This window comes from Bactrocera dorsalis, chromosome 4, assembly GCF_023373825.1.
Source record: "Bactrocera dorsalis isolate Fly_Bdor chromosome 4, ASM2337382v1, whole genome shotgun sequence".
Taxonomy (NCBI): domain Eukaryota; kingdom Metazoa; phylum Arthropoda; class Insecta; order Diptera; family Tephritidae; genus Bactrocera; species Bactrocera dorsalis.
Window position 1 is genome coordinate 42,674,165 of NC_064306.1, and position 16,429 is coordinate 42,690,593.

Genomic DNA, 16,429 nt, shown 5'->3' on the forward strand with positions numbered 1-16,429 from the left:
CGTTTAAAGAAATTTTTGTTCGGCTCAAAGTGTTTTTTCGAATTATGAGGGTATTTGGCATGAATTTGATATGGGTTATAAGTTGTCTATGTGAGATCTTCACTATGATTGACCATTAAATATAATCTTAGCGCTAACAAGTAAGCTAAAAAGAGGTGTGAATGTGAAACTTCTGGGTAAGCATTTTCATTTTTTTCGAGGGATTTTAAAAAAGGCGCAACCCTTTCACATAAAGGTAAAAAATCAAGTTAAAGAAAATTCTTTCTAAAAAATATCTTTCTGCAGTGCATTGAGAAACATTTTTGATACTTCTGAACCTTCCTACCTACCTACCTTTGAAAACAGGAAAAGTAAGTGAAATGGTTAACTTTGGCTGTATCGAATATACCTTTCATAGGTACATTTTTGGAAGGCAGAAGGATATGGCTCTGTCTAGTCGGCGCCCATCTGTTATATATATATAGTTACTTGATGAAATTTCTGACAATTTTTTCTGGGTATTAGATATTTCATGGCATCCTTGACTTAGTATATGCCGCTTAGCGTATAAAAAATAAAAATAAAATTTTGCAGAGAAAATTGCATGGATTTAGCGAGAAAGCAATGGAAATGCATTGCTAGGTGAAGTGAAGTGAAAGCAATATATCGAGAGAAGATTGCTTGAAAGTTGGAAAAAGTTGCAGTCAAAAACTTCCTGTGCGGCAGTAAGCCGAAAGGGAGTTGAATGAAAGCGATAAAAGGAAAGTGAATAAGCTGGGCAAGTAGCTTTGATACAAGCAGCTGATTGAAGGTAGCAAGAAAGAAAGTGCACAAAGTAAAAGGAAGCATGGCGAATTAATAGTCAGTTATATGGAGTAAAAAAGGCAAACTAACGGAAGACCACGACTAAAGCCGAAATGCATGCTGAAATATATTTAAATCTTGCACATGCGATGAGAGCAGACAAAAAATACCTGACAACCTGACTACTTGACTATTAAGACTGCAACGGGAAGCTGCGGCCAGCTGCGGCTCAAAGGCAGCGCAAGCAAAGCGAGTCAAGCAGCCAAAGGAAGCTGTAGCTATAGTGAATGCATTTACATACATACTATAAATGGTTATATTTATATGTAAATGTGCATGCATGGGATATAACTGTATGTAAATATGCAACTATGCATGCAAAGGTGTGCTCGCGCCCGTTTGAGGCACGTTGCAAGCGCATGGAAATGTAAACATGCTTTCCAAAGGATTACGCTTAACTACGCACCACTGGAGAAATATACGAATACAGTTAACATAATGTGATGTATGGACAGCGATACAAAGGTAGGCAGATGCAACGTGTAATTCGACTACGTCGAAACATAAATACAGCTGAACTCACGGCCGGCCGCAGTTTGCTGTAAATTTAAAGGAAGCTTTTGTTGCCTCACTCACATACTCATGTTGTTGGTTACTGCTTTGCAAACTGTGATAATGAGCGGCTTTGTTTATTTACTCTAATTTACCAGCGCTCACACATCTGCGCTGCCTTACAAGCACACACATGCAACATATACATTTACATGCATATAGACGCACTTGCTGCAATGCCAACATTTAGTAGGTCAGTATTTGTGCGGCATTCAAGCGCTTAACGCTGTAGGCGTTGCTTGAAAATTTGTTTAACACATAAGCGCGGTGGCAAGAAATGTAAATACAACGCAAAAAGTGGGTTAAAAATTCAAAAGCGAAAAAGTGTTGCAATGAATTTTAAATTAAAGTCAAATAAGGCGAATATTGCAGCGCAGGCTTGGTGTTTAAAAAACGCCGACAAATATAGCTATATAGCTCCAGCATGCCTGAGGCAAAATATTCTCCGCTTTTGATTCTTACGCATTTTTGCAAAAGAAGAAGCTCAATAATTACTGTGAGCTGCCGCTGCGATTTGCAAAAATGCGGGTTGCGTATACGCCATGTACAACTGACAATTTTTTCATACAAATAGTCAAATCCAGTGAAAAATTGCGGGTTTGCAAGTGCCTAGCGCAGTATGTCTGCAGCATACATACATATATTTGTCGCATGACACTGAAAGTGCAAACATTTAAATTGTCAGTCATTGGTTTTATGTGTGTGAACGCCAGTGGGTCAGTGCCATGGGCAACTGACTTTGAATAGACACATTTTTGTTGCTATACATATTTTTTCTAATAAGAATTTAATATAAGTGATAGTTATAGCGAACATCTTGGTGAGTGTGTTGGAATGAAGTTCTTGGTATTGAATATACATATGTTGCACTTTATATTGAAATGTGTGGAATCGTATGCGTTCTAGAACCCTCTATGTGCATGAATTATTCAAAAATGCAATGGGTCGTAAATTATTGAGGCTTAAACCAGATACCTCCATCTCAGATTAACTTTCAAGGGTTTATATTCTGTTGGAATTCCCATAAAATCGATCTTGGTATATATGGTATAAAAGGGTGGTTCAAAACGGATATCCTGTTCGTCTCGTAGTATTAAAAAAACGATTCTTAGACACCTTTAAGAAAGTCTCTCCAAGTATGAGCTTTCCTTGTAATGAGAAGGCCCTCCGCCTTATAGTTTTCAACTTATTTCTTATTACGAGATATGCATATAAAAATTGAATTGCGCTTCCACTAGTTCGAATAAATATCTCGTTTCGAAGGTCTTGTAATTGAGGCTACAAAATGAGTGATTTTTTTTCACAAATCTAACACTAAAATAGATATAAGCGCTTGAAGTTTGCTTATTTTAAGAGACATTTTTATTTTTTCTTATGAATTTTATAACTTAATGAAAAAAATTTTATTTCAAATTACAAAACTCTTATACAAGGTGCATTCCCAAAGTAAACAGGACTTAAAAAAAAACACAGAACAAATGTTTTTTTTTTGGCAAACCAATTTATTCTATTCAAAATAGTCTTCTTCTGCTTTCAATAAAACTTTTTGCACGGTCCAAAAGCATGTCGAACTAGTGTTTCAGCTCGTTGGCCGGTGTTGCCACCAGTATGCCGGTGCAAGCCCTTTGAATGGCCTCTACGTCTGTATAACGTTTTTTTCGTGGGAAAATGCATTTTTCCAAAAAGGAAAAATTCGCATGGTGCCATATCAGGTGAATACGGGGAGTGGTTAATGGTTAAAATGTGAATTTTGGTCAAATAATCATCCTTCGAATGTTGGAATTCTGAGCAGTTTTGGTCGTCAGTCAATTTGTGTGGAACTAACCGTGCACACACCTTTCGTAAGCCCAAAATGTTCAATCGTAATGCGATAAATCGATGTTTTGGAGATGTGCAATTTCATTTCCATGAATTTTAATGATGATTTCGGCTGATTTTTGATGAATTCACAGACAGTCTCGATGAATTTCCGGTGATTATGGTTTTTGATTGCTTCTGTATTCGTGGTTTGGTGCATCATAAATTTGTTCCGGAGGGACAGATGGTCAATAAAGAGTTCTGTTGTCCGTATTGAGGCGTTTGCCTGAGAAACAGTTGTTAAAAACGGTCTGAATTATGTAAGAAAAATTCATGGATTTTACAAAATCATAAGTCAACATCGCATCGCGCCACGATTTTGACCGAATTTAAAGCCAAAAGCTCAATGGTGCTATATGAAATGTAAGCTCGTATATTTATTTGAGAATTTGTCTCGAAAATTTTAAATTTGTGCGAAAATTAGTTTTCGGAGGTATGAGTATATTTGCAAGATTTTTTTAACTCCCATAGCTTTAAACGTGTTTTTATCGAAGGACTTATTTCAGAGTCGATGAGGATAATTTGAGATTTATAAATATTTGTAAATATGAATTTTATATTTTAGTTATGACATTAAATGTTTAGTTAAAAAATTTGACTAAAGAACTTGTTTTGTGGATATCATCCTTCTTAAAATGAGTATCCTTAATATTCAATACCTCTGAATTTCTGGAAAATTATCATTTCCAGCTATTTTATATTGAGTATTGAGAATTGTATTAAGTCTGTCAGATATTAATGTACTATAACTAGATAACCTTAGGGGCTTCTAGGTTTCTGAACTATCCAAAAAATATACTGAAGTCAGAGCTAAATTTGAGATTTTTGATATAAAAATGGTTTAATTTCTCTGTAGGTTTCAATACTAGGAGATAAAATGGCAAACAATTTCTTGGCGAGATGATATTTTTACTATTATATTATAAAATGGAGTACTCTTGAGACCCTTTGGTATTAAAGACATATCTCTGATGACTGATTCTGATTATTGTATACTGTCTGTCTAAGATAAGCTTAGATTATGTTTGGCGCCTACTATAGGTGGGATTTAATAAGGATAGTCATTAAGATGTTTACTTCTTTAAGAAATGAAAAAAAGTGACAGCATAATATTTACACTGTTATATGGCAAATTAAAGCTCCTCCATATAAACAAAATTAATTGAAATTCATTAAAATAGAAGCAGATATTTCACGTTAGAAAAAGCACTGTCTCATGAACCATCTGTATTGTAATCCTCTGACAAACATTTTAGTTACACCACTGCCTACACATACACTAGCATTTTTGCGAACCAATTTGTGAGCAGCATGCGATTTTTTCTCCGTTACAACTGTGTAAATGCGTTGCACATTGGCACTGTAATTTGGCAGTGCTTCGTTCGCAGTCAGTTTATTTACATGCAAATAAATTTCTGGGTCAAATATACGAACACAGTGCAATATATACATATGTAAGTTAAAAATTCATATACATATGTATATAAAAGCGAATATATATGTACGTATGTATATACATACTTGTAAGTGTGTTGCAAGCACATACATGCAACAATGTGTAATTGCATGTCGCAGCATCTTTCGTACATATAAATCTCACTGCGACTGAGCTGCCACACTAAAATAACTCTTTTGGACATGTGAGTATGCATATACGTTAGCTCAACACTTATGTACTATACACATGTATACATATGTAAGCTTGTAGGCAAGCGTTCAGTCCACATGCCCTTTGAACACCTGAATCCACACCCCGCGTAGTCGCGTGTCATTAAATCATGTTGATTCTGTTGCACGTGTGCTGCGCTCACGGACCGACTGTGTCTTAAGTTGTTCGTAAGATTGGCGCTGTGCGGGAGCCACCACTTACTAGTTTACTTCAGCCTAGTGCTATTATAATAACGGCGTGCTTAAGTATACACACATTCACTCTAATATAGATCTATACGTGAACTTTTATATATACATACATATGTAATATATACAAAACATGAGCATATGTAGGTATGAACTTACCACTAATGCACGAAGGGGTGTGTTTCATTAACACGTATTGAAATATCCCACGGAAGCACCTGAGTATTCTCTAGGGTGTTAAGTGCAATAAAATCGTTTTATATTTTGAGTTGTTATCTGGAAAGAAATTATTATAAGATAATTAATGCTTTTCGTAAAATAAACAATTGTATTAATATATGGTCTACTGAAAAAATTCATTAAGCAAGAAATATCGGAGATAAAGCTGTTTACTTTCAAACACATGTCATTTATTCCAATGCCGACATCAATATACTTGTAGTACAAACATCTGAGGGTAAGAGGATGCCAATTCCGTCTGATTTTTGAGGGATTTCGATATATAGCTCTAGCTAGAAGAGATTAACAGAACTGACCCGGATTTTATCCAGCCAAAGACTGTCAATTTGGCAATCTAACACTACTTGGATCGGTTAGTTTAGGGCTTTTAAAGCAGAAACCCTTATTCTTATTATTTTCCACCAGTAAGACCATTAGGCATAGATAAAAACAGTAAACACTTGACGGCGGGAATGGCTAAGAACTTGAACGAGTAACTATAGAAGTGCATGACCTGGCGTTCTTTGATAGAACAACTTGGATTTGACTCCAATTAGCTAAAGCTGGTCACTTGTGGGTAACTGCTTACTTCAGACCGTCGAATTTTTGACACTAGAGATCCGAATTAAGGTTCTGGCTATAGGGGAGTAGCTTTTAATTTCCTGCAAATCCCACCAAACCGACAGAAAACTCTTATTGACCGTTAAGTGGTTACATGGGTTTACGGGTTTCAGAAAATCAATTTGAGAGATCTACAACACTATAGAATATTTCCCAAAAGTTTTTCAAGTTAATCCGAGTGATAGTTTTGAAGATACAGCGTTGAGCACTTGGGGCTAGCTATGCTAAGTGCGCCGTCTTCAAACGGGTTTATCTCAAAACTGTGTTTTTAAAGTCGGTTCGCAAGATTTCTTGAGAACTACTCACATGATCTCTATGAAATTTTACACAGGTTTTTGAGATAGAATTCTTAAGGAGTCGGATGATTTTTAGATAACAACTATTTGAAAAAAAGTCCCGAAATTTTCACTGAAATTCACCAAAAATCCAGTTTTCAGTTTTTTTCTCCTTCGTCTATGTTCTAAGTTAAGGTAATACTTAAACATGTATTTTTTTACTTTAGGAGTTAACCTGCCAACGCGTGCGCATCTTTTTCCGAGGGGTCATCGGAAATGGCGTCACAATAGCCGAGTTTAAAATATTTTTTTTTTTTAAATTTCAGAAATTCTTAGTTAATAGAGTATGTTTCCAACAATAAAAAAATTTAATAAAATATTTCATTAACTAAGATTAAAAAATATGAAAAAATTTAAAAAAGCCCGAGAAAACCCGTGTAACCCTTTAATACGGGTTTGGCCACCGTTTACTCTAGCTCATACCGATTTGGCCACGACCGTTTTAGCTTGACGTTTTACGCCAGCAAACATTCGCTACTGAAATTGGTCAATTTTCGCAGATGGAAATTCTGTCCATTATTACAAAACTGCCTCAGAAGTGTTTTTAGAATGAGATTTTATCCAATCAGTGCGATATAGCGTGAACCAATCTCGCTAAACGCACTTCTCCCGCATTGGTATATTAATTAACCACAAACAATTTAGAAATATAGCAATCACGCTCACAGAGAAAATACCTCACTTAACCTTTTCCAGCTGAGGTGTTACCTTAACCTCGACATTGACTATGCGCCTAAATGCGCGCTTTAAGAAATTCCATTTGACGCCGCCTATTGTCTCTTATTTTGCCACTTGTGTCCGCAACACAATGACAGACCTTGCGCGTTCACGCTCGTCTAAACGGCCGGGAGGGCGTTTGCAATGCCGCCGTGAACATCGAGCATTTGGCCCTCTCCCAGGAGCCCTCGAAAGCATCTTAAATGCCGAGCACTTTGGCTGTTGCCATTGGCATCTAACAAAAACGTAAACAAGTAGACGAAAATAAAATGGTGAAATAAAATGCAGAATCATTGGCGACGACGAAAGGAAGCGAGAAGACAATGGAAAAGAATCTGAAGTGCAGCTACTGGCGACACAAATGACAACACCCACACATATGTATATATGCAACCACACACGCGTTTGGCACACAAATGTGAAAACAAACATATGTGAGTGCAGCGGAGCAGCACAACGAGCAGTCTGCCATGCATATGTTTGTGCGTGTGTGTGTACTGTATGGATGATAATGCGTTTTTAAATATGTTTTTGGGTAATGGTTGCTGTGTGTGTTCGTCTGTATGTGCGGCAGTTGCATTAGCCAAATTGAAGTGCATCGAAAACTGTTTACAGTTAAAGCGTATGGAAACAAGTAGAAGACTTGAAGGACTAGAAGGACTAATAGCGAAATCAAGATAGAGAGTGAGTGAAATCAATTTGGTAGCGAGTGAAACGAGTGTTACAGCAAGGCGAAGGTGACGACAGTAACTACGTTGCAACAATAACAACAATGGCATACACAAAGCGATAAAGGTTAAAACGAGATTTCAAAGATGCTTTTAGAATCCTGTGTGCATGGTCTGGTGAGATTTCTTTGCGAAATTTTCTTCTAAAAAAGATGGGAAGGTAGGTGGACATGCAGGGAAAATCACTAGCCTTAAATACTTTGACTTTTTTCTTAAATAGATAAAGTCTCGTCCAAAGAGCTAGTTTTAACTCTTTAGATTTTTATCTTGCAACATGTTGCCATAGAAATTATTGGTGAAGGTGTCTAATATATAATTGAAATTCAGAGAGAATCCTTTCCTCATGGTAGTACATCTGAGTGTCAAAATTGGGTTGAATCGGGCTAATACCTTAACCTCCATATACCTAATATACAAATTTTTGAACTTCCGGGTGACTTTATACCGCATACTATATCGTATCAATCATTATGTGAGGTATCTCAGTAAAACTAAAATAGTGTGTTTTTTATATCGGTGCATAATTTGCTTAGCGAATTGAAAAGCACTCGAAAACTGTTTACAGAAAGCGTTATAACAAGTACAAGACTTGAAGGACTAGAAGGACTAATAGCAAGTTGCAAGAGTATGAAATGAGTGAAATCAATTTGGTAGCGAGTGAAACGAGTGTTACAGCAAGGCGAAGGTGACGACAGTAACTACGTTGCAACAATAACAACAATGGCATACACAAAGCGATAAAGGTTAAAACGAAATTTCAAAGATGCTTTTAGAATCCTGTGTGCATGGTCTGGTGAGATTTCCTTGCGAATTTTTTTTTTTAATAGAAAGGAAGGTAGGTGGACATGCAGGGAAAATCACTAACCTGAAATACTTTGACTCTTTTCTTAAATAGATAAAGACTCGTCTTTATGTCATGCAAGCAGGCAATAATTAAACTTTTAGTATGTGACTCGGTTAATATCAACCGGGTGCCTAGTTATATAGGGAGACAAGAAAACGGAAAGGTTGAAGGAAACGAAAAGTTGGCTCACTCTGAAGATAATTCCCTTAAGCTGTGCCAGACCATTCGTCTCCTTCAGGGGATGTTTGAAGCAATAGATCTTAGAGTAACACATCAGGTCTTGGAACTCTTGCAACACGAGGTACATAAACATTTTTTTTTTGGTCTAATATTTATGGTGGATAGATCAAAAAGTTTCTATTTCTAGGTAAAACATAATTTAGTAATCTTGTAGAGACTATCACTGAGCACCTATCCTTAAGATCTCACGCTCATAAAATTGGAAAAGTAGTTTCGGCGGAACGCAGAGTAAGTGCGGTGGCATTATCTATGCAAATGCCCTGCCTTCAGCCAGATGTGATTAAATATTTCGAAGGTTCCAACTTAAGAAACATTGTACAATAGGGATGTAACAAATTAGATATTTTACCAAATCTACTGACATTTTTTGAGAAGCATAAACAAGCATCGAACTATTTTTATTTAGCTAATACTGGATATCTGACCACGAATGCATTTTTTGGGAATAAAGGTTTATCTTGTTTTATTCGTAGGACTCTAACGCGTTGTGGTTCAACAGATGGTGAAAAAGAAGACAAGTTGCATTCATCTTTGATAAAATAGCATACAATTCGCAGACAACCAGATACGGAAGATGTTATTCACGAAATTCGCTTCAAGCGATTCAAATTGTTCGAGACCAAAAAACTTAGATAAATATGGTTTTTATGCATTTAAAAATTAAATAATTTAAATTTCGTTCGACGCTCACATTGATGAAGTTTGGCAGTCGTATACAATTATTCGTCTGTATTACATGGTGGGCTAAGCCCGATTTTGTCATAATTGAGACTATTCTATTTATTTCGGTCTTGTGCTAGCCTTTTGATTTATAATTTACTTTCTTGGACCTTGGATATTTCGTTGTTCAAGTTCTTTCTACTGGTTAGAGTGGGATTGTAGAAGAACCCGAGCTAGTTCCTTTTTTCTTCCAAATTTTGGCCAGTAGTTAGTTGCTTGATTACTGCGCGACCATAAGACCGTGTTTGAGACTGTGATAAACCAGAAAAGCAGCAGCTTCTTGTAGGTCTCTTGTAGGTTTCTTGTAGGTCTGCGAGCCGTTTTTTAGATTCCAGTTTGTTTCACGAAGAGGTTTCTTTATTATGGTTTCGTTAATAAGGTCTGTTGAAGATTGACATGATATCTGATGCTGGTCTCGAGGTGTCGATGCTAAGGTCTTTACTCGGTCGCCAGAGCCTCGTCTATTAGTAATAAAAGAGGGGTACATGTGTAGGTCCATCTTGTGATATTTGGAGTGGATTATTTATAGTGGTTTATACAAAAAGAATTTTCTATTTTTAATCTTACTAAAAAATATAACCTCTAAATTATTAACTCAACTTCGAAAAACATTAAAACTAATTTGCTATTTTTATTTCTTTCAGATCTTCAGTAAACGCAACAGTTAAAATGTCAAAACAATTATGACAAACGCTACATAAAAACTATACAACCTACAACTTCCCCTAGTCTATATACTCCCTAATTGAATATTTCACAACAAAATACTCAATCCCAAAAAACATCGAAAATTTGTAAAAAAGAATAACACCAAATAATATATAAAATATAAAACAAATTGAGGTTAGAAAAAGAAAAATTATTTGAAGAATAAAATAATTTTGGAAAAAAGTAAAAAATATATATAACCGTTATCTACACATACTAGTTTATAAAAATTCTAGTCTAAATTAAAGCTAAACACGCACACTTCAAGAAGTAGAGAGATTTGTGTTGTGAATTCAAAGCGTTAACTGCAGCGTCGTCGCCATGGGTAAAAAGAGTTCCAAATTGAAGCAAGACACCATCGATCGTCTGACGACTGATACATATTGTAAGTATTATCCAAAGAAAACTGCTCAATTTTTGCTATAAAATTTCATTTTTAAAGAAAAATCAATAGATTTATCTATAAATAGCTGTGTATATATATTAGTAACCTTCTCCCCTTTCACATTTCAATTGAAAGCGGTTAACTGTGAGCCCTTGCCGTGGCTCGTGGCCTTCGCTTAACCGCCACTTAATGCAAATGTCAAATGTCCCCTCTGTCAGTGTTAATTATAGCTGATTTAATTGTTATTTTCCAGCAGGTGGACATAACGGTTGTGTAATTAAATAAATATGCAGCCGAAGCTGAACTTTTTGCATTTTGTTGAGCTTATGATTGTGTTTGTGTGGCGGTTTTTTGTTTCACTCTGCGAAATGTTAAATATTTTTACAATTGCAAGATAACATTTGGTTTATTTAAAGTGAATTCATGTGATCAAATTATGTAATTAACGTGCTATAAAAAACCGTTATCAAATTGTGTGAAAATAATAATAATCAATAAATGGAAAATAACATTTGCAAGTGAAATGTTTTTATAAAAAGTATCACAGAAAATGCTTCAGATTGCAATTTAATTGCTTGCAGATGGATAAATAACAGTGCCAATATACTATTTAAATAATTTGTATTTTGTTTCGTGTTATTTAATTGATTAAAGATTGCATTGAAAAAAAGGACTAAGGGAAATATAAATTATAGAACATTTTTTGTGCAAGTAGAAATAAATTTCGCCACTTAGAATAAACTCGTCCTTGAAGTGCTGTCTGAGAAAGATAGTAAAATTGAAACTCTATACTTAACTAATGTTTCACAGAAAAGTAAGTGGAATTATTTGATTTACATACTTGTTTACTGAAGTTTTATAAACGTTATATAAATTAATCGATATCAAATTTTATCGATAAATAAATATCGATTATTAAATATATCGATAATAATGAAATACAAGTTTTACAAAGAAAATAAATAATAATCAAAAGTTAATCGATAAGAAAATTTAATGATAATGAAATATCGGCTATAAAATATATCGATAATAATGAAATACAAGTTTTACAAAGTAAATAAATATTAAAAAAAGTTAATGGATAAGAAAATTTATCGATAATGAAATATCGATTATTAAATACATATGTATGTATATCGATAATTATGAATTACTTTTATTTTTAATAAACAAATAGATATAAACAAACTTAGAGCATAAAATGACACTGTTCAACTGTTTAATTGGTAAATATGGTATTATAATATGTTTCTTTAAATACATGATTATTTATTGACTTTACACAAATTACTGAAATTTTATAAACAATACAAGTTAATCGATAACAAAAATTTATCGATTCTGAAATATCGATTATTAAAAATATCGATAATTATGAATCGTAGTTTTTGCAAATTAAATAAAAAGGAATTGACGAATTTCGAGCATTAAACGCCATTTTGAAATTGTTCTATCGTATATATTGGTTTAATTATTTTCTTTCAATACATATTTGTTTAGCGATTTAAGCTTTTGTGAGAGTGGGATTCTTTAACTTATTGTATATCCGTGTTTACTGAAATTTCATAAACGATACACAAATTATTCGATAGCAACATTTATCTATATATAAATATCGATTATTAAATATATGTACATACATACATATAAAATAAAATTGTAAACTAAAAGCAGTCTTTATAGAAGTCAAAAAAGACGATGAGCTTGGAACCTCTCACATTTTGTGAAAACCCATTGGTGGCTGATATTATCCTGACATTTCCACATAACAGTGTAAAAATAGGCGAAACATTTCAGTATACAAATCGAGAACCGATCATGTATACAATTAAAACTTTGTTAAATAGTGCAATAGAGATATTTCATCTTACGGCAAAAAATTTCCGAAATCAGACTTTATTGTTTCAATAATCCAGATGCCAAATATGTAGACTCCAGTACGTAAGGCTGACTTTTTGGCGAAAATATCAGTCAATCTTTCAGATATTGTATTGAAATTAGGAAAAATATTTTTTTGCATTGAACTGCTTAGGCTTTACTGAACCTCATATACCTAATTGAAAGAGTTTCCAATTTCCAGTTGACTTTATACCGAATATATCGCCAGCGGGAGCAAGAGCGTATATTTCTAACAACAGTGTATCTTTGTGCCTAAAATGGATAAAATCAGGTGATATTCAGGATTGGGAAACATCCTATTAACTTAGCTCTTTCATATATATATTTATACTTCTAAAATTGCTTGAAAGTAAGTTCTTAAGTGTACCTGAATAAAGTCAAAATTTTATTTCTCTGCCCTTAATATACCTTATGTAATGATTTTCGACTTCGATTTCACCTGACTTTTTAAAATTGTCAAAATATGTGATATTGTAATGAAATTAAGTGAACAGGTTTTCTTAAAATATATAAAAGGTTTACATGTAAATGAAATTTCCTCGTCTGGGTATATTATAAATATTAAAAAAAATAAGTTAAAATTTGATTAGAAATACGAAAATACTTTTTCGACTACCCGATATAAAGAATTCCGATTTTTTTTAGTTGACAATTTTCACATTAACTCAACATATTAAATTCAGCCACTTCAGTTGTGTTACTAATACCTACTGCAGAAATTAGTATTTCTAAGCAAGTTAAAGTGCTTTATGAGCTTTAAAATTTCAAACATATGTACATTTCAAAAGTATTTTTATTGTCTTTCCAAATTTTGCAAACAAAAAACTCATTATGAAATTTATAATTAAAATTGTATAAATTATTTGCAAAACACAACTCATAAATATGCAATTTACATTCATTACGCAGCTAAGCGTATATTCAAATGCATTAAAAGTCCCTGCGGGCTCTTCATGAGCGCCATTAAGCATTGCTGCCGGCAGCAAAATGCTAGCGCAGTTCCGTAATCAATGGTGTGTAAAAAAATTAGTGCAATATAAATTACCAACGCGAAACGGCGAATCGATAAAACTCGCTTGCGCCTGAATGTAGGCCACAACTATTCGCACAATACTCAGCTATGTGTCTGTATGTATGTGTTTAGTAAAAGTTCCCGAAATACACAGCATAACCGGACGCGCCGCTACAGCATTTTTCCCCTTCACTTATAAGTGCCATGTAGTTCGCAAATAATTTTCAATGCCTTGTCAAAATGTCCTTGAACGCGGCGTCGACGGCGGCGGCGGCGATGTTCAAAAATTGTTGATATTCCTTTTCAATGTCATGCAAATATGCATGTAAGTGCGCAGTCATAAGTGCTTATGCAAATGCACAATGTCGGCGCAAGTGCATCGCAGTGGCATGCACATATTGGCACGTGGCAGCGCGTTATGCGCGTACGTGTGTGTGTGTCTGTGTGTGCTTGGCCACTCATAATCGGCAAGTTCACTAAGAGGGCACGTTTCTTTGTTAGTTTGAATTACTTACTATACGTACAATATTCAAAAAATATGCTCGATATTATATGTAAGGAGCTGCTTAAGTATGTGTTGCAACTAACTAAATTTTATAGACGTATGTCTATAGAAGGATTAATGTATATATATATACAAGTATGTGTGCGTAAGTTCAAGAAGTACTTGTGAACAATTAAAAGGGCACTACATGGCGTATACGTGACATTGATGCTTGCGAGCACAGCGAAGGCAGTGAAATTTCTTGAAAATTGAGCAAAAACATTGAATGGCATTTTGGGTTATAGAAAATCGTTGGTTGAGCACTGAGTGCAGGAAATGAAAAATTAAATGTTAATGTAAACGTTTTTGACGCAAGATGTTTTTTATAGAGTTTGGTTGTTAGTGCATAGTGTTCATAATGGTTTTTGCTTTGTGGAGGTCACAAATTTATTATTTTTTTCGGGAAATCTTTAGTTTGATGCAGGTTTGTGTTTAGTGATTATAAACGTACAATATGAAATGAAGGTGGGAGATTGTGAATGCTGTTAGATCGACTTTAATTGATTGGAAAAAGTCAGGTTGCTCAAGTTAGAAACAACTTATCATCGAAAGTTGTGAAAGCAGCTTAAAATCATAATTATCTCTACTATGATATCAAGTAATACCAGAAAAAAACAAAAACAATGAATTCGGTTGCAACGAAGCTACAATATAATTCACTAATACGAAAGACTCCTTAAAAGAACTTGGTTTTGTTCTGTCAGTTTGTATGGCAGCTATATGCTAAAGTGACTCGATCTGAACAATTTCTTCGGAGATTACTCATTTGTCTGAGACTCTAATCTATGCCAAATTTTTAGAAGATATCTCGTAAGATCAAGAAGGTTTACATATAATCCCTTATGTCTGATCGTTCAGTTTGTATGGCAGCTATAAGCTATATTGACTCTATGCGAACAATTTCTTCGGAGATTGCACTGTTGCCTTGGACAATAATCTATGCCAAATTTCTTGAAGATATCTCGTGAAATAAATAACTTTTCAGTACAAGGAAAATAATTTGATGGTTCAATTTGCATGGTAGCTATAGGCTATAGTGATCCGATATCGGTGGTTTCGACAAATGTACAGCTTCTTGAAGAGGAAAAAATGTGTCCAAAATTTCAGATCGATATCTTAAAAACTGAAGAAAAGTGTCGATTTCGACGATTTCTTGCTGGTATTAAAAATTTTATTGCCTGTTTAGACACCGAATAAGCAATAAAATTTTTTATACAGTTTGGTAGTGAGTAAACTAATAAATAACATTTAGTCGAATTTTTACTTCAATTTAAAATTATAAAGGATTATTAAATTTATTTTCAAAATTAAGTGGCAGTTATAGTTAAGTCAAATATTAGGTTAATCATATATTAATTATAATTTTTAACTAAGACTTCCTCTTCCCCTCCTCCCCACTCCTTATAAATGTGCATACCCTTAAATATCCATTCGCGGCTATAATTAATTCGAATCAAGTTAAGTATAGCTTCTGTAATGTTAATTAAGGTCCGCCATGTGGTATGAGTAATATGGCTCTCATATGTGTAGCTTTCTAACCTTTACATAACCTACACAAAGTTTATTTTGTGGAAGTTTTTAATACAATAATTTAATTTTAAACACTTTGCTCGCGTGTCTGTATAATTCAAGTAATTTTAATAGCTCCGTCAAATAGAGGAGTGTTCAAACTAATTGCACATTTTGTTCAGGCTTCGTGTTGCTCACATAACTATAGCCGAACTATTTCAAATCGCTTGAGTGGCATTGCGTGAGTGTGTACATTAGTGAATAATAAGTGTTATGACATGCAAGAGCTGGGAAGTGCACACATATCGGCACTTAAAATGTGAAATAACGTAACTCAATTTTCATAAAATGGAATCAACTTTTTTTTCGCACGATTATTAATGAAAGATATTCGAAATCGGTAAATGGCTGATTCTGTGCACTTAAATACTTTATTTTTATTTTTTGCAATCTGTTTTTGATTAAAGAATCATTATCAAAATTACTCTTCTCTTGACACTCAGGAATTTAGTGAAATGTTCAAACATTCCAAATACAATGTATCGTATTGGGGTTATAAATATTATGCAACTAGAGGGCTTCACTGTGGCTCATACACAGATAATACTACTACTACCATCTATATGATTTCTATTTTTGTGAAGCAACTTGTGTTAGTTTATAAAAAAAATGGATCATAAAGCATTTCGTGATTTAATAAAGCATTGCTTTTTGGGGGAAAATACTGATTTGGGCTCAAAGAAATCCACAGATGAAAAGATATTTGCTAAGCCGGAAGCAGGCGAAATGAGCACCGAGGACAATGATACTCTAAAGAGGCGAAAGCTCTGTGTAAA

At 34.2% G+C, this 16,429-nt stretch overlaps 1 protein-coding gene across 5 annotated transcripts in view; it reads left to right on the forward strand.

Moving 5' to 3' along the window:
- LOC105224150 (frequenin-1) overlaps positions 1–16,429 on the forward strand; it is a 100,593-nt gene that overhangs the window by 14,555 nt on the left and 69,609 nt on the right. For all 5 annotated transcript variants that reach the window (XM_049456044.1, XM_049456040.1, XM_049456043.1 and 2 more), the window contains exon 3: positions 10,178–10,626. In XM_049456044.1, the coding sequence (XP_049312001.1) occupies positions 10,563–10,626 (64 nt within the window). In that variant the 5' untranslated portion in view covers positions 10,178–10,562. The remainder of the gene's footprint in view (positions 1–10,177; positions 10,627–16,429) is intronic.